Consider the following 22,604-nt stretch of genomic DNA (forward strand, 5'->3'; position numbering starts at 1 on the left):
GCATGACAAGCCCTCTCCCCTTTCTTGTAATCTGATCCTGACTTGCAGGATCTGTAATAAACGTGTCCTAGAGCATCTACGTTTTTTAATTTTGTCCAATAATTTTGCTGACTCAGCACCAATTATTTTAAAAGCTGTTGCTAACAAATGATAACCTTGAATTAAGTCTGGCTTAGCAAACCATCTGTTGGCAGTTTCAAACTCGAACAATACAAGGCAGCAAATACAAAAGGTGGCTTTCATCACAAAAGTTTTCACTTGAAGTTATCGAAAAGCAACTGGGCTGGTAGGAGCTACTAAGAGGAAACCACCCATCTAAGAAGGAGATACCGGGCTTGCACCACTGTGTAGATGGGCACTCAAAAGCTCACTTTCTACTAGTTTATTGTGGCAATTCAGTTATATATATGTTTATGTGTGCTTAGGCATGTATTCCAGACTTTTTTTTTTGGTTTCCACATATGTGGTCATCTGTATATGTACACTCACATACAAGCTTACTGAAAGAAAGCAGATATAGCTATATATACTAATATGCATTCTCAGCTGTGGTTGCTCTATGAGAGGTCAAATACATGATGGATATGACAGAACTGGGGTAGTGGCCAGGTATATTTCCCTTGCTCAGCTCCACCCTGTCCAGCAAACATACACGTACATGCACACATGCTGTCAATGAGACCCAGAGGGTCTTTTGCAGCCTAGCAAAAAGTTTATAAGGAAACTATAGATTGCTCATAAGACTTTGGCCAGCAGCCCATTCCTTATACATCACATGCCATAGAAAGGTATATTGCACCAGGGACTTGCCCAGGCAGTTGCTAAAACTGTGTGTTTGACAGGTATAGATTTAAAGAGGCCATAGGTAAGAAATAGCAAAGACGCTGCTCATGCCCTTGTTCATAGATGCCAAGAAGGATCACAGGGCAAGAATTATTTTATTCCCCATATAGATTTGTGCAGAACTCTTATTCTAATAGCGACATGTGGACACAGCTGAAAAATAAATATTTATACTTGATTAATTGAAAACATCATTAATAATGTAAATTTCTCCACTTTCTTTCAGCAAGTTTCTAAGAAGCAAGGGTGAACAGCTTACTGATCCAAGGCAGATCTCTGACATGTGGGAGATTTCCTCACCAAAAGGCAATAAAAACAATTGTAGTATTTGCACTTTGTACTTAAAAATGTAAATTCACTTTGTAGAAAAAAACAAAATATTTAAAAAGACTTTTTTTTTTTAATCTGTGAAAATGTAACAGCTAGTTTTGAAAAATTATCACATACAATGTATGTGTATTCTTTTGTTGTTGAAATATGTGAAACATGTTGGAGATGTAAAAGTTTGCATTTAAACCGTTTTTTTTTTTTAAATAGCTTTTTGGCGAATAGTGGCATAGAAGCCCGATTCTATGTATTTGGTTTCAATAGTATACCTTGTTTTTATTTAATCAGTACTGTCATTTAAGTAGAGTTATGCTGAAAAGTCTACTGTATTCTCAATTTTGTCCAAGCAGTGTTGGATGTTTCAGGATTGCAGGACTGAAGGGAGTGTGTAAATTGCTGTTTACTTGGGTTTGCAGATTTTAACTGAACAGATCTTTCATCGGTGGCAATATTTTATTTAATCGTTATTGTGATTATTATGCATTCTGAAGATCGTACAGTGAGAATGCAACCTCTAATGGATTAAAAACAGTTATTCTACAGTTGGGCTACTTGTCAAAAAACATATTTTGTTATCCACTTTTGAGGTGTCTTCCATTCTAAATCCTGGTAGGATTTTTTTTTCCCTTTTGTTTTTGCTTGAGTTGTTAATACAGCAAACCAACAAGGAGTGAGGTGAATTGTAAAGTCACTCCAATCTGGTTCAGCCTGGGTCTAAAAGCACGTTTCTTTGGTCAGTGTAAAGCAGCAGTAGAGTTTATATGGGTCGGAATTGTAAATCTAACTATAAAGAGACAAGGAAGGCTACACAGATTGTTCAGCATTTTCTTCCCCTGCACCTGGTTGTCCCCATCAACTCTTTGGTTTGCCTCAGGGTCCACTAGAGGTAAAGCTGAGCAAATTATGAGCAATTGCTGTCAGGAGGGGCTACTCACATCACCCCTGCCTTAGGCTTTTTCTTTCCTGACTGAAAGAACTTCTCACATGTTTTCATAACTTCTCTGTCGTTTCTCCCCTCAGTGCATTTTTGTATGTGTGCCTGAGGGGACTAAGAACTTGTGAATGTGAATTCAGAGCAGGGGACCCAAGAAAGAAACACAGCTCTCGAGCAGCTGTGAGTTACAAGCAGCTGGGTTGATCGATGCAGTGGTAGATGGACTGCTGGCATCTAGGACTTGACATGAAAAAGCAAGAATGTTGCAACAAGCAGTGATTTCGTCTTGTTTGGTTTAAAAACATGTGGGATCTGACTTGTGACTACCTAATCACAATAGCACCCTGGCTTGAACTTGTACCTGGAAAAGCTTTTTTTACGAATAAAGATATTTCATTTCAATTTCAACATATGCTGAAGTGTTAGGAAACACTGTCCGCAGTGGAATTATACCCAAGAAATCGTGTACTCTAAGCTTTTGCAGCAGGAGGAAACCAAGATGCAACTGTGTGTTATCTTGTATTTTTGTTTTTAAAAGTATTTGTTATTCTTTTATACTGTTAAACTTTGAATTTAAACTTCTTTATAGATTAAAGATCAGTATATTATCAAACTGTGCTGGTGATTTTTATTCTACAACACAGATAGCCATGTCTGGAAGCAGGTACAGTTAGGGGTGACTTCACTATTGCTTTGAGTTTACAAGAAAACATGTGGCCTCATATTGGGTCTATCTTCTTTTCTTCCTTTGCCCCTTTACTGAATTCTCTCCTAAGATCATTCATGCCTTATTCATACCATTGCTTTCTCAAAATAGTGATTTTGAAGCCAGATCCTTTGTTGCTACTATCTCCATATAGCTTTAGCTTGGTCTCTTGCCTTTTCATTGCAAAGAACAGTGTGGCATTTTCTCCTCAGTGTGAGTGTGAGCTGCTAGGCAATGTTCAGCCTGACTGGAAACAGTGAGGAGACAGAGGCAAACCCTGAGCATGCTCGCTTATCAAAAGACAAATAAAGGCTATAGGCATCCTCTTAGGTATCCAAAGACTTCTGCAGCATAGTGTCATTTAATGACTCTGCAATGACTAATTCATGAGATATTTCATCTTCGTACATATTTCAATGTCGTCACATTTATGGTTCATTTTCCAGCCATTTCCAGCCATTACACCACTTGGCTACAAGCAGTACTGAGTACTCGTAGTTGCAGCTATAGTCCAGATCCCTAACTGGAACACACTTGAAAGCCTGATGCATTCCATTTTGGTTCCTGTAGCTCCCATATATCCACAAGATAGTTAAACTCAGATAGATCTTGGCCCTTCTAGTTGCAACAAAGCACATCCTTGGTACCAAAAAGGAATCCATGTGATTAGGCCCTTAGGCTCACACCGCAGTACCAGTGTTTGTTTAGTTCCACTGTAATTAATTAGTTCTAGGTTTTATCCTATTCCATATGCAATGTTTTAGTTTCAGTTTTTAATTCTGTTCTCATTGAAAGCACAACTTTCAATAAGTTTCAGTATTCTGCTTCTCATTGACCATTGTTTGTTGTAGTTCCAGCTGTTGCTGAACAGATTTATTTAGAGCTTTTATAAAGTTGTAAGTAGAAGACTGTTAAGTTTTAAGACTGTGTTGTGTTCAATGATTTGTCCAGCCTGTTGCAACGTCCATTAGCCAACAGGCCACACAGTGAGAAATGTTCCGTGTTTTGTCAACACTTTGGATAACTTTCTCATCTTGTTCCCAGCCCTAGAAGTAAGCCAACTTCATAACTTTATAGCTTCAGTTTTACCAAAATCACTTGATTCTCACTCTTCTTCTAGTCTAAAAAAAAATGCCTAAATTTCAGATACGTGTTTTGCAGAACTGGGACCTAAATGATAGCTCAGAATGAAAATTCTTCTTGCTAATGTGGTTTCAGATAACACAAGAGCTAAAAAGCATCAGTTCATATGAGAGAAAATACTTCAACTAAATACTCACTGCTTATAAATAAAGGAATCCTTTTTACTTTTCTCATTTGGACCAGGCTTTTGCCCTTCGTGTCATAAACCAATGGAGAAAGTAGGTATTCCTAGAAATTTGAAAGGAAAAACAAAAATATAGGTTGCATCATTAAAGACATTTAAGTGTGTTCCACATTTTATAGGTTTAATTTTGCAGTAGTAATAAAAGATGAATTAATAGAGTTAAGAAATAGGTTAAGAAATCTTCTTTGGCAAAGATAATTTAGTTGTCCTTTTTAAATATTTACACTAGTGTACTATATAACTGCATTATAGTAACTAGTGTGAAAGAGTCTTTAATGCAGAAAGTGAAGGGTTTATTACTTTTGCTTTCTTTAGGCTGGCAATTGGATGTCATTTTGGGTAATTACTTTGACATTAAATAGCAACCGACTAAGTTTATTGGTCTGAAACATTACAATGATTATAGCAAATTACTGATATAAACTGTACTCTTTGTCCCATTTAATTTTTTCAGTTCAAGTTTTATAAGTGAAAATACGCACTTTGTTTAAAAAGCATAAATAATAGATGTTATTTTTTTCTTTCAACAAAATCTCATGTGAAGAACATTCGAACACACATTTCTCTACAGCATCCAATGAGAGGGGTGAGAGGGAAAGAAGCCTGACTTTTTTATCTAGGTTAGCAGTAGAAATTGATGAAAATATAGAAATATTTGCCTTTACTACATCCACCATTCTTATTTCATCATACACTTTGTACTCTGAGTAATGTTACTGCTGGAATACAAAGCCTATTGGAAAGGAAGACGATGAAATGAGATCCCATTTTGTGCATGCAATCTTTTCCATAAAATACAGTCATCTGAGTCATTCTTTCCCTAGAGACTCTCTTTATTCTTTACATCAATTTGATGCATAAGATTGCTTGCTTCTTATCAAATACAGATTTCTTTGCACAGGCATGGAATCCATTCTTGGCTATATGGGTACTTTATGAAGAAAATAATAGATGAGAGATTAGCGCAGATTGTAAGTGGAAGGCTGCAATTTTGTATTACACCACAAATTAGTTTATAAAGGTTTATAAAACCAACTCAATGCCTTAAAAATATCCATGAAGATGCCTATATCTGTTCTAAGTTGTTAGTCAGGGGAAAAAAAAAAAAAAAAAAGGAAAAAGGAGAAAAAAGAGGTGAATGAAGTTTCCATTGAGAAACATTGTTTTCACTAAACCATGACAGACAGATTTCATGTGAGGGTTTCCATGAAATTTCACTTTTAAAAGTGTGTGTGGTTATTTTTATGCTGAAACTTCTTTTCCTTTATCTAAAAAGCATGAAGTGGCAACATGGAAAAGGGGTAAATTTTGACACTGATTTTGTGCCAAAATTAGATGTTGTGAAAGGTAGCAGCATTCTTGATCTTCCTCTGACTTCTTTAAGAAAAAAAAAGGTATTTGTTTGAAAGAAGTCAGTTTTCTGTACATTATCATACTTCACCTGAGTGTCATTTTACAACCTTTGGGTACCTTGTTGTCTCTATATGAGGTAAGGAAATGCTACATTTTCATTTAAGAGGTTGCTGAACTGGTGAACTTAGCAGTGTATGCACACAGATTGTGAAGAAAGCTGCAGTACGAGTAAGGGTATTTATACTAGTTTGTGTCTATGCAGCACAGTTGAATCAGTGTGAATCAGTGACCTGCAGAAATATATAGGGCACTTTTCCAGCTTTCAAGCAAGCCTGCCATGGGACTGAATTCAAACAGTTCCAAACCTAAAACAATATCCTGGTGTGTTTTTATCTTTTACCAATCATTTCACTTAAAGGCTGGTGGGTGCCAAATGCCACTTTGACTACTACTTGAGGAGCACCTCTAGCTCTGCTGGCAAGTAGCTCCCCAGGTAGTCTTCCTGAACCCACAGCTTGGGTTCAGTCTTCTGAGAGCCCAGGCTGGCATACCAGTGGGACCAAGACGCAGAACAAAGAACACAAAAACCCCATGATGACTGATACTGTAAGTTACAGGATATTAGTCTACAGCTCAGGTTTTTTTTTACCCAGGTGGGCTGCCCTGTATCATCAATGACAAACCCTAACTTCTTGCTTCATAATCCATCAAATGTATTCAGTGACAGGATATTATGCTTCAACCAAGTGGGAGTCAATGTGAGTCTTAGCTGAAGAGTATTTCAGAAATACTGTGACCCCTCAGCATATCCATGTGCTCAGTTAGTTGCCACCTAGCAATTCCTCTTTCTGCTCAGCACCATGTAATGGAGCAGTGTCTGCATGCACCAGCTCTTTAATGCCCTGAAGACAGGTGTGCTTCTCTCAGTCTGAAGTGTATTTCTTTGTGTTGAATGCTCAGTTTTGAGGGAGAAAGCTTGTTCTCTAGCTCATTTCTTGCTGATAACCTAGGAGCCTGAACGGTATTGTTGCTATTTACAGAAGTTTCAAGAACTATTTTGCAAGACAAAATATATGAAGGATGAGGTGCTGAAGTGGAATTAAAAAAAAATGCAGTTTGAAAAAGTGGTAAAAAGAGAGAAGGAAAAAATGAAGCAGAGGAACAGAGGGAAGAGAGCAGTGAAAGGAGGATCATGGAGAGAACACAGGAGAACTGAAGAGGGTGTCCAGAACTCTGTGATAAAGCTATATAGGGGAGTGAAGAAGGAGCAGACAAAGAGAACAAGTAAGGAAGGAGAGATAGCAGATAGAAATGGGAGGAGGGAGTAAAAGGGGAGGAATGACAGAGGAAATAGGAATGGAAACAAAGCAAGGATAGAAATGGTAAAGACAGAAAGAAACCAAACTGCCCATAAGATTTCCACGAGGAGAAAAAATCTGAGGGATCTGGGAGAGAAAAATAACACAGGTGGAAGGAGCACAGGAACGAAGAAACACAGATGAGAGGGAGATCCCAAATTTTTTCTTGGGGTCAACAGCTCTTTCCCACAGCATTACTTTCTGATGTACAGAAGAGATCCAGCCTGCCCTTGGATTCCTTCCCTGTGCATGCATAAGGTCTGAATTTGGACCTCTATCCCAATGGCTCCAGTGCTTTGTTCCAAGAGACATTTGTTTTCATGACCAATTTCAAGGCTTCCTTTAGATCCAGGAAGTCTAAGCAACATTTAATGAAAATGTGAAAGCAGAACCCAGCATATTTCTAAATTAAGAGCAGATTTGATCAGAATGAGGAAATCTGAACCACAACAAAGATAAATTTCCTTTTGTATTTCTTATTCAGTAAAGATGCAAGCAAAGTGTAATTAGACTTTTTTTTTTTTTAATTTTTTATTTCATTGTACTAATAGATCCTCTAGAGGCTTGGCTGATACCCTACAGCTTAGCATTTTCTTTAATCAACACCTTAATGACAAAGGATTACAAGAAAGTAAAGGCTTCTCATTGTCTTTTTTTTTTGTGGTTGCTTTTATGTTAACTCTTAGGGTGGCTAAAAATAAGCATTCAAATACTTCTCAAGATCTTTAATCTAAAGGTTTGTATCTATATGTGAGAGAGAAAAAGGGAGAGAAACAGAGTGCAAGAAATACAGTCAAGAAAATTCAGGAGCCTACAGAAAATATCAAAGGTTCAGATTAGGAACTATTTTCAAGGTAACAAATGTTGCAATGTCCTGGGGACAAGAAATTTGACTTCATTAGCTTTGAACAGTCATCTGGAAAATGCCTTGGAAAATAGCTAATGACAAGAAATGCCTCAAGCTTCAGGTATTCAATAGTGCAGTAGGGAAAGTAAAGGCACAAGTTCATCACATGCTGTCCTAATGCAAATAGCAAACTGACACAGGCTGGGACAGTTCTCAGAAGAGGTGGGAAAGGGGCTTCACCTGGGCACAGCTGGTAGAGAGGGTAAGTCAGCTACAAACACAGCTTAAAGGAGGATGGGGGGGGGAAGAACAATCAGGTGAAGAGGAGGAGGCTGATCCTGACTGTGCCAGCTAACCTATCTTATAACCAGTGCCTGCTGCACTGCTTACAGCCCAGACACTTTTAACTGTCAGAACCTATGTCCTGGAAGTAAGCAGTGCAGCCAGGCCATGTTGCAGTTGGTTCACAGGAAAATTTCTGCCTGGAAGGCCTTCACATTAAGCCAGTCAATGAACATACTAAAATGCAAGAAAATGACAACTGACACAGATCTACTGGTTACTTGCAGTGCATGCAAGGATGTGTGTGTGTGTGAAAGATTGTTTTAAAATCTGGAACTTCTACTCTATTTTACCTTTTTACAAAAGAAAGAAAAGTTTATTTCCTGAAGTGTGTGACATGCAATTTCCCAGGGTTCCTCATCACAGTGAGCACTGGTACAAGCAAGGTGCCTCTGTAAAAAGAGCGTCCAAATGCCTGGCTGTTTAGTCAGAAGCATCGAGCATTGCTTCTAACTAGAAACTAAACACATAAATGAATACTGGAGCACAAAGACTCAGTCATTGTATATATCCTCCTCCCTCTCCTTTTCATTTTAAACATCGCTTTTGATGGTTATGCTTAAGAAATTGGTCATTAAGGCCTGAGCCATAGAAATGAAACAGTAAGTTTAAGAGATGTTTTCCCTTATAGGTCTTGCTTTAGTTTGCATTGTTATTTTCTTATCCCAGGGGAGAAGCCAGTTATGGTGGATACTTTAGCAGACTTGGTATCTTTTTTTTTTTCTTAATTGTGGGCTTGAAACAACCCACAAGGGCTGTGAAACGTGAAACAGCACGAAACACCACACTTGCACCAATTGCTCTCTATATTGAATAATGTTGCCAATCTTCTTCTGGATTATAGAAAACACAGTTGGGAGAGACTTAACAGGACAGATCATGCAACATCAGTACCTTGGTGGCAATGCTTTGCTGATGCTATTTTCACATTTTGCTCTTAGTACATTTAGATTATATTTAGCATCAATCAAAATTCTGTTAATTGATATGTTTAAAATAAAAAAAAATGAAAGCCAATCATCTGTTTTAGGAAAAGCAAAATTAAAATCTGTCAGGGAGTTCATCATATCACAAGGTTTATCAATATTTTCCATTTTTTACAAACAGTTCCATGAATAAAATCCGGCTTTTTCTGATCTACTATGTGGTTCTGTCATTCTACAGGATTTCACAAAAATGTTTCCTATTGCTTAAGTGTCTGCCATAAACATAAGGGAGTTGACTATTTTTGTCCTAATCCTCATGTGGTTGTAGTATATCACAAAACTATGAGATAATTGGATGTGGCTGACAGCCTTTGTTTCGAAGATCGCAAGAAGTGGAATACAAATGACCCAGGTGGAAGTGCAAAGGCAAAACTACATGTGGAAACTTGTAAAATGCCTCCTTGTGCTATTCTTAATCTTGCCTTTTGGTGAACTTTCAGTTAATTTTTTTAAGAACAACATTTAATAGATAGTGAAGCATGATACATATGCTACAGGAAAATGCATACAGATGTTTCTGCATATAAGGATAACGCCCTCTGTCTAATAGCCTTTGTGAATTGGCTCCAATCAACACTTTGTTCTGTGGGTAATAGCAAAACCTATGTTTATTCAGACAACCTAACACGCAGGCATATTTCTGCTTCCACATAAAGCTCCTTACCTTTCTCTAAGACATTCTGCAGACCAGCTGTGCATAGATTCTCTGGGAACATTAAGCCAGTGTTCAAGACCAGAGCCAGGGACTCTAATGAGCCTGGTGTGAAATTAAAGAGTAAGCAAGATTTGAGAGGGGAATGGGAGCATCACTTTATCATGTCTCGTTCCTGTGAGAGGTGACTTACAAATGCTGTCACAGGTTGCAAGTTGAGGTGCTCTGAAATGCAGCTGTGCCCAGTTCCCTGGAACCAGTGGCTGACAGGGAGTGCAGGCTGTGAGCTAACCTGTTTGCAAAGCGCTGCTACTGCTTCCCCTTCCACCTCAGCCTACAGTGCAACCACTGTGTTACTCTGTGATTCTCCATTCACTTTGGAGTTCATCCTTCTGCTCTTTGCCTTAAAACCCTGTCAGGAGGGTGCTGTTAGATAGGCTAAATGTGCATTTTGTTAGGTGCGAGTTTTAAATGTGGGACTTGGGGCCATTTCAAAGCAGGGCTCCAGCACGGTCGCTTCAGAGCCATGGCTTTGTGGGCTCAGACCCTGAGCGAGACTCCAGACAAGCCCCAGCATGAACTATACCTAGAAACGGTGCCAGGCTCAGAGCAGCCTTTCCATCAGGCTTAATAAGTATGGGCATGAACAAACAGATGAAACAGATGTGACCTACTCTGTATTACAGGAGTGTGCAAGGACTTGCTTCCATGAGCAGGGAGGAGAAATGATCGTTTGCCAGCCCTAAGTTAGGGCAACCATTAGTTCAACTTTAATTCACACTGAGACCTCAGACAAGGACATAAACAGCCCCAGATACAAAGGAATGTATCTGTGCTTATTGGCTGACTTTCTTAGTAATGAGGAGTATGTGAATCCAAGATAGGGATTTCAACAACAAGCCAGTGCTGGTTTTATGGACCAGATATATTATTTTAGGTTTAATTTTATTTTTTCTCATGGGTGAAGCTAGGTTCAAAGTACCTAATGTATAATCCAGACAGCTGTACTGATGTAATGGTTGAGGCCATCATTAGAAGGAAAAAATTTTGATCCATGTATTGTGAAAAGTCAGCAAATTCTAAGTTTTAATGTGAAGGATCTTAAGAAAATTGAGTTAGGAGCAAGTATATAATCTAAAATTTAAGGATCAACCAGCAAATTAGATTTATCCGCTGTTTCTAACAGTGGGTAAAATCCATCCTGCTGAATAGAGCTACAGAAGTTATATGCAGTTCTTATATTCTAGTTAAGTTTCACCATCCTTATAAAAGTCTTGGGTGACATGGCTTAGTGCGAGGTGTCCCTGCCCATGGCAGGGATTGGAACTTGGTGATCTTAAGGTCCTTCCCAACCCTAACTATTCTATGATTCTATGATTCTTCTGACAACCTGTTTCCAGTAACAGAACAAGGTTGGCAGCCCTGGCTATGCACACATCTGTTTCCAGGAGCATGGCAAATCTGCTGTTTGCATCTCAGACCGAGTTGCATATGTTCTAGAAAGCCTTGGGCACTGATTCTGAACTAAAAAAGATGATAATATGGGTGGGTTTTAAATGGTTTTCAGATTCAATTTAGTTAGTTACTCTGAAAACAGTTTCCCACTGAAATTCTCAGCAAAAGTAGAGAGACTGAAGGCTTTTTAGCTGTGTAGAGCTATAGTAAGGTTTGTGTGAATAGCAAACTTACCCCCAGAAAGGTCTGCACATGTTCTGGTCGGATTTGACAAACAGTGTTGCCCACCAGAAGTCAGAAAAAAAGATATATTTCCAGAGAATAAAAGTGAAGGATCATTAACTTATGTCTCAGCTGACTGGAATTTTGTTTCTCCGCCTGACTAGCACATACGTTGTGCAGGAGATTCTTGTTTGGTTATATTTTGCTCTTGTGGTCTGGGAACAATTAAAATATAAGATGTATAGCAACAGCTTCTAAGTAACTTTCCAGGTTATTATTAGGTTAATCTCATTCTAACATTCTTAGGACAAATGCTATTTTTTCATAATCCTTCTATATGGGAATTTTAAAGTTTCTTTGTTAGATATACATCAACTTCCATTTGTCTCATCTTGTCCTATAAATGCAAGAAACAGGACAACAGACTCCTAAATTAGTAGTTCCTAACCATTTTCAAATGTGGTGCTTTCTCTGGTTGAGTCAATTCAAGGTACTGACAGTAGGTATTTCTTGACTATGTTTCATGGATTCCTTAGGAACAGTGCATGGACCATGAGCAGATCCAATTCACAGTTTGAGACTACCACTGTAAACAGAGAACACTGGTAGTATGGATAATGCTACACATGAATCCACTACAACTCATTTTCATCTTTTAATGCTTGCACCTTGGAAAAGAATCAGTTCTGCCATGAGGTCTACTGGAAAATCTGATTTCTCCCAGTTTCCAAATAAACTAATACTGCAGCCTGGTAAATGTGCTGTTTTGTATTTTAATATCTGTAGCAGTGCTGCTGATTGCCTAGATTACAGTGTGTTTGTACGTAATTTTGAACCTATCTCTGGTCAGATGTAAGGGAATGAAGAATTACTCGGGGTCTGGAGACCAACCACTTCATCAAATAACATCACCGCAGATCCCAAACACAGAGATGTGCAAATATCACCAGGTTTCTCTGTATTTCTTCATAGTTGCTGGAAGTTTGTCATAGCCAAAAGTTTAGGTTGTAATTATGTAGGCAGGATGTGGGGAAGATTTTCCAGATGCTTCTGTGGGGAGAGAATTTCACTTCTTAAATCAAGGTTGGTGTATCCCTGAAGATATTTATTAATTCGGGCAGAATGCTGAGCTTGGAGCAATAGTGACTAAGGGTCTATGTAGATCCCTATAGCAGGAAGTCAGATTGTGGATTATGTGGTTCTTGGCTTTTACAGCTTGTGAATTTCAGAACAGACATGCAATATAGAGAGAGAAAGGTAAAGCATGTTTAACGCCAGTCATTTAAAATGAACTCTTCAACATAACTTTTAATTAGAGGTGAGATTAACTTTTAGGACTTGGATCTGACAAACTTTACTGATGTTTGTTTTCCAGAGGGAAATACTGGCTCCACTGTTTAGTTTCAGGCGTGCTACCTCAGATTTCATGTTTGTTTCATCCTCTCTTTAAAGTGAATAAAGATTAAAAGTTTGCACAATATTGTTCCATTTGGTTGTTACCTGTTGTGGTTTAAACCCAGCCAGACAGCTCATTCACTTGCTCCACCCCCCCCCCCCCCCCCCCCGCCCTTCTTTCTCTCCTCCTACTCCGGGAGGAGAATCAAAAAGAATGCAACTCTCGCGGGTTGAGATAAGAACAGTTTAGTAACTAAGGTATAACACAAATCACTGCTGCTACCACCAATAATAACAATGATAAAGGAAATAACAACGGAAGAGAATACAATACCTCACCACCAGCCGACTGATAACTCGCCCCCCCAGCCCAACCAAGCACCGACTGATACCTCCTCCAACCCTGCGCTCCCCCAGCCCTTCTGGGTAACTCTGTTACCTCCTGGGCATGACCTGCTGTGGTATGGAATACCTCTTTGGTCAGTTTGGGTCAGATGTCCTGTCTCTGGTTCCTCCCAGCTTCCCCTTCTCCCTGGCAGAGCATGAAGCTCACAAAGTCCTTGGTCAGACTAAAACACCAGTGTTATCAGCTCTGTTCCCAGGCCGAAATTCAAAACACAGCACTGCACCAGCTACCAAGAAGGAGAAAAAATGACTGCTACTGCTGAACCCAGGACATTACCAAAGCTCAATGGCACCTTTTTTCTTGTTAACTGAAAACTAGAAGTGGGAAAAACAAACATTAAGCCATTCTTGTTTTAACTAATAGTGTGAATCTTAGGTTTTCTTCTCATTTTATCTACCTTTGCACAACGAGATGTAACTGCGCTGGGATAAAAGCTTCGAAAGACTGTCCTGGGACCCACTGACCAACAGAGATGGAGTTGGCCAAAGAAACTTTGCTTGTTCCCTTTTCCCTGATCATGCAAAGTTGACCTGGATCCTACTGAGAGCTACCCACTACTGCAATTCAGCAAACCAAACAGAAATTTACTAAGCACTTGCTAAGTGAGACACTGTGGGAAAGGTTTGTGGATTTAAACAGTTTAGATCCTACATCTGGACTCACCCATATATGTCTATCTGGGAATCTCACCCCACATCTTACATTAACTTGTTCATACATTTCCAAGGAATGCAAAGAGGTCCTGACATATGATGGAGAAGTTTAAACAAGTTTCATTAAGCTAATTGTCTAAGTAGGCATAGAAATAGGTAAGTACTGGGGGAAGGCTTATAAAAAAAATTAATATTTCTATGAGCTGTAGATAGGGCCTGATTTCTGATGGTTTGACATGTCTGATTGAATTTTGTGGTATTTAATAAGATACAGATTTAAAGAGATTTGTGGAAACTATGTCTTGAAGATCCTCACTCCTTTATCCTGAAATTTTCTGAGGAGTTAAAAGTTTATTAGGAGTACACATAAACACACCACACTTGCTTAGGAGACCTGGTTATCAATTCATGGGAAGGAATAAAATATTTTCAAACTTAGACACTTTAAAACAACTGTGTAAGGACATGCTGTGATTCTCAGGTTTTCTAACCATTTCTACAACAGGCGTGATTGAGTACTCTTTAAAAGTCAGGTCTCTTCTTGTGGTGCATGGCATCACAAAAGTGAATTCTTTGTCCGTAAGCATAACTCATATTCACTGATTTATATTATAGCAAAATATCAAAGCTCAGCTAGCCAGAGAGTGCTGATAATAGCATCTTTCAAAGCTTTCCTCCAGATGAAACATCTGTCCCCCTGCTGCTGTCCCAGTGTCTATAAAATATACTATCACTAGCTCACAAAGCACTTTTATTGTGTAAAATGAAAACAGAAGTCTGCTGTGATTTAGGTTATTGTTTCATTTATTAATATTAATCATAATGTCCCAAATAGGACTAATAAATGAGAGCTGGTTAGTGCACTGTATCCAAGCTTACTGTTAGTGGTGTAGAGGGGCAGTAACACAGCAGTTCTTCAGAATTCAGTCTGTGTTCAAGCTGCTTAGGATCTTATTATTTTAAAATGTCAGAATTACAGAGATGTTTGTAACGGTTGCTTAGCAACTCTGGAAAAAAACACGGTATTCCAAAGAGAAACTTAATTATTTGTCTTCAGTTAAGAGTAATCACGTATTGTCGAAGTTTCTGCAAATTTTTCATAACCAGTATTAACATACAATATCTTACCTTTCAACTAGAAAAGAGAAATCGCTTTTTTCTCTGTTCTTCTCTTTTTCTTCCTCATCATCTGGTGTAAAATGATCAGCTTAGGTTAGTAAAACATTCTTTCCTAGATTTGCTCAGTGCAACAACTACAAACCTATTGCATGATTATTTTTGAGCCTTCTTGTTCCTCTTTTTTACCCTTAAAAATAGAGAAACTGTCACTACTACGGGTTTCTTCAGTGTTAAAACTCTAAAGATGTGTGTGCTGTAGATATATACTTTCTATATTCATCATGTGAAGGGACGTCCTTATAGCCAGCCATTTAGCCCATTCTTCTCCCATGGTACCAGTGGTGCCATGGCACAGGGCTTCCTTGGAAGGGTTTTACCACGTCAGGGACATTATGTTGTTACTGTCATACTGTTAAGAATTATATGAAGAGCATGAGATACCTAACTTTCCTAACTTTCATGGAACCGAGTCTTTTATTCACATCTACAAATGTATGATGTGTTGCACTGAGGAAAGTCAGAATGATTCACTGTATGAGGCTTAAGGATTTCAGAACTGACAGGAGGTAAATGAACAACTTTGACCTCATGGGAATCCATACAGATTTAATGAGGACTTAAATATAGCTCTTCCACCTGGCCCTGTAGAAAACTGAGTTTCAGTTGTGCGCTAAATGTCTTAATCTTGTACTAATTTTCTGTGTTGTAGAGAAAATGATCACTGGTTGCAGTGGGAGTGAGATCTAGCTTCTGATCGTGCCTATGTCAATTATGAAATGAACTCATCAGGGAGTTGGCTGGATGTGGCATTTTTGTACTTCAGCTACAGCACCTCACAAACAGCTTCTCTGTTTACTTCTGGTATGTTAATCTGTAAACCGTTCTAGATAACAATCTCTTCTCACATCTTGTTAGGCTACTGGAAATGACTGCTTTCCTACCATCCCACAGATCTGAAAAATCAATAAGCATTTAGACTATAATAGCATTTCCAGAACATTGCTGCCATAGTTACCTTTCCTAGTAGTTGACAAGATGTTTGTCAAACCAGAGTGAGGGGAATCTGCTCAGATAAGTTCTAAGAGACATTCAAAGAGTGCCACTACAGTTTTGGTTAAAGGTACTGAGCCAGTGACATGAGAAATTTTTTCACTTGAAAAATCTGTTTTCTTCTACCCATCGGAAGACAGCAGAGCTCAGACTCAAAACTATTCAGCTGAGCCTTACCATGGTCTACTTACTACTGAGCTTGGTTTAGTTTAGTTTTAATTTGATTGCCTGATCACTGCTCTGTATCTAATTCAATATGTGAATGAGAAATCTCAGTCCTCCATGACTGCTAAGGATAGATCCTATGCCTGGTATCTGTTCTAGTAAAATGCCTGTTCCAGTAGAGAAAGAAGCCTCTCCGTAACAATTAGTAATTTGTTTTACATGACAACATCTGCTCTTTGTGTTTGTCCCTTCAGTAAAAACTATCTGAGAACATGCTTCACTAGAGAAGGAAAGGAGCCTAGACAGAAGTAGCAATTTTAAGTCAATGCATGGAATGAAATTTGTCAGCTGGACAAGGACATGCCTTGGGGCTCCAAAGCAGAGTATTTTATAATAGTTTGGATAAAACCTACTTTATGACTTGAGTTGCGTTATGATGGCTTCCTTGCTGCAACTACTTTATGCGTTTATCTTTTCTTTTCCAAGCTTCATTCCAACATTGAATGCTAAGGACAACTTATCCTACAAAGCTGCCAGTTTTAAGAGTAGGAGGGCAACAAGCTTGACTCAGAGGAACTGGAGAACCCCGTGTAATACATAGCAAGACCTGTTTGTCTGTGTTAGATGGGTCTGGCCAGACCTCAAACAAAATTTGATGGCATGGCTCAGCACCCCCCAGTACGGAAAGGGTGGGTCTATTCTGCATTACACACAAGCTGCTGTTACGATTTTGTAATATAATTAGCCAAGTCTACTGAAGGTCTCTGCATACAGTGGACCAAATTCAGACATGATATTAACTGGCATGATTTAACTCGAGTCTGCCAAGAGGTGGGTCAACCTTAGTCCCAAATTTTGCTCAGTCTGAAGGCAGTTGAGAGCACGTAGACTGAGAGTATACATTTATATGCATTTCCAAACCAAGTTCAATACATGCCATTCTGCAATACTGTCAGAAAATCTGAATGCATTTTGAAACAAATAAAGCTCTGTAGCACCTCAAAAGAACTCAGTGAAAAGAATGGCTACATTTTGTACAGAAGCAAAGAATAAGTAGTCATGGAATTTGCTCAAAGAATAAGTCTGACAGCATGAAATGGAATCCCGGATTTCATTTTTTCAATTTAACATTCTCCACAACTGCCTATGTTTATTACATTTAAATAATTAAGTGTATCTAGAAAATATCACCTTCATTCTTAGACAAATTCTAATTAGTAGATTTTGTATGTGGTTTGCTTAATTCCTGTGAATAGATTTGCTTAGGGAGCAATACACACATGGAAATTAATTTGAAACCATAATCAGCCTATGGAGAACACAGAACAATTATTCTTTCCCAGCCAAAATAAGCTTCAAGAAATTTCATGACAGCTTTTTTTTTTTTTTGTGGGGCCAGAAGGTAGATGAGCAAAATGATTCTTTCCAAGATCTCCTTATTTTCTGTCCGTACCTTGTGTTGATCAATTTCTCTAATTCTTCTGTTGCTGCTCTGCTTGGTAGATGCTAAGACAATTTTTTAGAAGTACAACAAATTAACTGCTCAGGAGCCTGTTTGCATTTGTGCTGAGGAGAGCATAGCATTTTCTCAAAGAAAAGATGCCAACTGCATTGGTATTATACAGATGGTAATCTTTCCCTGTTGTATGTTTGTTCTTAGCTACCAGTTCTTCTCCCAGGACACATTTAGAGAGGGATTAATGCACAGTGTGGGGTTTTTTTTTAAATTAATAATCATCTGCCAAGAATTGTTATGTTGTTATGGAGATACAATATACTTATATGAGGAACAGAGATCCAGTCTAATCTGAGACCTGTGATTCACATACAGTGCAAAACCTGACATTTTTCACTACAGTCAGGCCCAGGTTTGGTACAACAACAAGAAAAAACGGATCTATAGGGAGTCAAATCCAGACTTTGTATGAGAGAAATATTGTTCCATATTTGTTTTCAAAGGAGAAAAGCCAGTCCCTTGCAAATGCTACTTTGCTGAAGTTATGGCAGGTTTAGTTTAATTGAGATGACACTGAACTCAGCTCCACAAATTGGTATCAGAATAAGCAATTTCATACCTAATCTGGAACAAAACTTCACTGTAGTATTAAGGTTCTTCAACTCTTTTCTTGTGTAACAATCAACAACACATTTTACTATAGTCATTAGAACTAGAGTAGTATGCTCTAGCCAAAAGAAAAGCCAATTAGGTGGTATTGTTATTAGTACTATCTGATTGTGTGATCTGCAAAAATAATGGGTATATTCTAAACATCTTGGATGAAAATATTGAAACTTGAAGGCATAAAGTTAGCGTCTAAATTAAAGGCCTGATTTATTTTTTTGTAGAATGCCAAGCTGCTAAACAAAGCCAAACCCAGTGGCGTGCCAGTAGGCGAACAATCTACCACCACAAGAACAATTTCAGATAGATTTATGGTCCCTCTGTCTGAACCTTTTCTCTTTGAAGATGGCTAACTTAACTCTGCACCATGGGTGGCAGGACTGTGAGAGAGGGAAAAGGCTGTAGTCATTTTCCTAGTCCCTCTTTCAAGGCAATGGCATAACAACACCGGTAGCCTCTACATATTAGAATGAGTCAGACAATCTGGCTCCTTGTGTTCTAGTCAGAGCATTGCCTTCTTAGGGAGTTGTTTTCTCTGCTTGAAACGTTACAAATGATAAACCAGAGCAGTATTTTCTATTCTGAAGGTTTTGGGGAGTGGAGGTGATGCAAAAAGCCTTTCTGACTGGAAACTGAATCATTTTCCCCTTTGCTGTTTTACCTACTAGAACAACAGAAAGGAGGAATCGCACTGGAGAAAAAAAAAAAAAGCAACAAAGTAATAAAGAAAATTTTTATTTTTGGAGTCCTTGAGACTGAATTCAGTATTTTGTCTTTCTGATGGAAAATAACAAAATAACTAGATAGTTTTTCATGATAACTGTTTGACAAAAATCCTCTTTACCACTCAAGCATTTTGACTAGTTCTGCTTCACATTTTGAAGGTATAGCCAAGCCCTCTGGCCTATATTTCATCCTTGTCAGGAACAGAGGAACTCGAGGGAGAGATATTCTTCAGTGTACTCTTTCCCTGGCAGTCATTCAAAATTGGTAGGAGGAAAACAGGCATCCTGCAGTGAGCCAGCATTGTCCTCTCTGCTTTCCACATGTGGCAGAAATTCCTGTTGCCACTCCCACCCCATCCTATTCTACCTCCCAGTGGAACCTATGTGGAGGGTTAATTTTTTTGTCATTACTGCAATCAGTTTTATATACTTCCTCCTGTACAGATTTCTCCTCTGAATATCTGCCTAGTAGTCTGATGGTCCCCTTCTGAGACCATCCTTCTGTGCCATCAGGATAACTGTATTTATATCATCTCATGGAGTGTCAGAAACATAAGTCATAACTGTACATTGCACTGAGACACTGAGGGAAAATTCAACAGTAAAAACATGTTTTATTAACATGTTCTTCATAGTTTACAACATTCCTGAACAGCAAAAGGACTTGAATGACCACAAAATACTGTACTGAATCCATCTAATGGGTACAATTCTGGACTTTCTTGTATTGAAAGTAATTTATTTCTTGCACAGCTGTTCTGTAGTGTTTAGAGGTTTTAGTTAATTCAAACACAGAGTAGGCAAAGTACATACAGATCTGCTCTAATTTGCACAACCCACCTTGCTTCCATTGCCTGTGCCTAACAACCCATAAACCTCAACAAGCTGATGTCTTCAAGTTAGGTGCTGGGTAGTTGACTAGACCATCTCAGTCTTGTGGCAGGTTCTTCAATATGCACTTTGCTTCCGCATGTTCAGGAAAACTTTTGGGAACCATTTTTTGTCCCTGCCTTTAGGAATGCCACACAAGAAAAACAGGTTTCCTGTCTGCTGCCATAGAGCATACAGGATTTTCTCTGACTCCCCACCTCCAGCTATGGCCCTGGGAAATAATATATGCTAGTACCAAATGGGATTAATCAGTTGAGTAGTCAACAATATTGCTAACAAAAATAACATGGTCACTTCAAACTCTGATCTCTGCGCAAGCTGAGATCAGTCTTCCCTTTTCAGAAGAAAGAATTTAAAAGTAGCCAAATTAAAATGAAAATATGGAAGAAGGCACGTGGAGTGGGGAAGAAAAATACTTTTATAGAAAAAAAAAATGGAGATTTTTAAAACTCTCTTATCCTTGCTTCGGCCAACTGGGTGAAATTTTAGTAAGAAGGAAAATAATAAAAACTTACTGTCATTCAAGGCATATATTTTTTCATTATTTTAATTTAAAGACTATATTAAATAAAAACTTAATTTTAGTGCAGGAGACATGTAATCAGAAGCACATACGTTCCTGACAAAAGTAAGACTTTATTGAGTTTGAAAATTCTTTAAAACAGAAAATTTAGCTTTTTAGAAGAATAATGCAATTTGCTTCCATTTTTTTTTTTTAATTGCAAGACACTGAACTGTTTGGCAAGTATAAAAAATATTTGCTCCACAAATATTCCCCTGATTATATCTTTTGCTATCATAAAATCATGTATCATGTCTAGCAAGACCATCTTGTATCACACATTCCTGTGCCATGTTCTTAACACGGTAGCATGTCATGATTTCTGTTCTGATCTAGACTTCCTTTTTTTTAGCCAAACTTCCTTAAGAGACTTTGTAGCCACTGGTGTTTTCCTATTCAGGGTAAGCTACCTATGGTATAAACTTCTCTCCATTCTTGCTTTGTAAGATCATTTCTGATTATGAGGAAACTGAAGATAAGTTAGGTCTGGGACCCAAACCTTTCAGATGTTGAAGCTGGCTAATAAAAAACGTTTAACTCAGACCATGTGTATTATCCTAGAAAAGGATTAGGCACATGAAACTTGTATGTATAATATTCTGTAGCAGAGTTATATTTAATAGAATTTGCATTTATACTATACAGTAACCTTGCAGATGTTTCAGAAGTATGGCTGATGTTTTATGCATAACCAGTGAAGTCAAATAGAAACAACTGATCATAACAGAATGGAAAAATTCGTTATGATTTTATCGTGATATTTAGACACTAGGGAAGGTTGTGAGTGGCTTCATGGCTGTAGGTAAGCAATTAGATGAGTGTAGTTTTAATGTTGCTCTCTGTGGCAGCAGCCTGGAAAATATTGAACTTAAACAACGGTTTAGAATTCACCAGCCTTTAAATACACTTCACTGTCAATTGGGTATGGATTCAGCCTGATACCGTGGTGCACTAATACAAATTCTCCCATTTTGAGTTGTGCTTCTTCAGTTAATTAAGGTCATATAGGCAACCTTTCTCTATATCTTGGCAGGTACTGAGGCTGGCAAACGAATGAATCTTTTTGTACCACTTTTGGCTTTAAAATGAAAAGAAGTATTCCTGAGGACATCACCTCTCACTGCACACTTCAGTTTCAAGTAAATGTGTTTTGTTTCTAGCTATTATGAGAACACTGCTCCTTCTCAGCCTTTCTAAATGAGAACCACATGCTGGTAGCTTTGGATCTCTTGAAGACCAGCAAGGCAGTTTCTGCTACATGAATTTGGCTGTTTGCATTGACAGATATCTCAAGGGAAGTAATGAAAACCTCTGAATGACAACTGTTCTATTACAGATATTATCATCTTGGGAAAGAGATTGGAGGAGAACATAATGAACAAGAACAATATTACCTAGGCTTCTTTAAAAGGACTCCTTTCATCATGATCAACCAAAATATATTAAGGCAACACAAGCTGCAACAATAATTTATACTCCCAAGTAGACAGGGTATGCAGCTAGAGGTGAGACTTGGATTTGTTTCAGAAATAGAAATGGGACAGGATGACTAGGATGCATGTATTTTGTTCCCATTCTAACCTGCAGTGGGACTTGGGGATTTTCATTTTTACCTTCCTGAATTTGAGACTGCACACCAATTGCCAAAATTCTGTCTCCCAATATCCCTCCCTTCTTCCCACCTTCCTCCAAATCATACAAAAATGCCAAGCATTAGTACCACGTACATATTGCAAAAAACAGGAAATACTGTGGTTGAGGTTGGTATGCAACCTGTTACTCTGACATCCTCGAATGCCAGCAAAATTATAGCTTTGCTGAACAGGACATTTGTGAGAGTGCCAGAAACAGAACCCAGTTCCTCTGAGTCCCAGAGCAGTGCTTTAAGTATTTATATGTTATATAAAAAAATGCGATTTACTTATACATTTTTAATATGTTCTCCTCTGCCATGCTGACAGTGCAGTGGCTAAAATCAGATTTCCAAGAAGCAACATGTGTATTGTCATGTAAAACCATGTAATTGTGCATGCATGCACAGAAGAATATGGTTTGGTCCCATGGTAAAAGACATGATAGTAATTACTTCTGAGCGCACTGCAACTGACACTTGCAATAACCTTTGAGTCTTTTTATCCCCCCCCCCCCGATCTCCTATTTTTTA

At 38.3% G+C, this 22,604-nt stretch overlaps 1 protein-coding gene across 3 annotated transcripts in view; it reads left to right on the forward strand.

Moving 5' to 3' along the window:
• Positions 1 to 1,367, forward strand: part of SMOC2 (SPARC related modular calcium binding 2) — a 138,641-nt gene extending 137,274 nt beyond the window's left edge. For all 3 annotated transcript variants that reach the window (XM_057406965.1, XM_057406964.1, XM_057406966.1), the window contains exon 13: positions 1,070 to 1,367. In XM_057406965.1, coding sequence (XP_057262948.1) covers positions 1,070 to 1,093 — 24 coding nt within the window. In that variant the 3' untranslated portion in view covers positions 1,094 to 1,367. The remainder of the gene's footprint in view (positions 1 to 1,069) is intronic.
• The last annotated feature ends 21,237 nt before the right edge of the window (positions 1,368 to 22,604 follow it).

Source organism: Pezoporus wallicus, unplaced genomic scaffold (genome assembly GCF_028554395.1).
Source record: "Pezoporus wallicus isolate ANWC-B61680 ecotype Strahan unplaced genomic scaffold, APGP_CSIRO_Pwel_v1 scaffold_6362, whole genome shotgun sequence".
NCBI lineage: Eukaryota > Metazoa > Chordata > Aves > Psittaciformes > Psittacidae > Pezoporus > Pezoporus wallicus.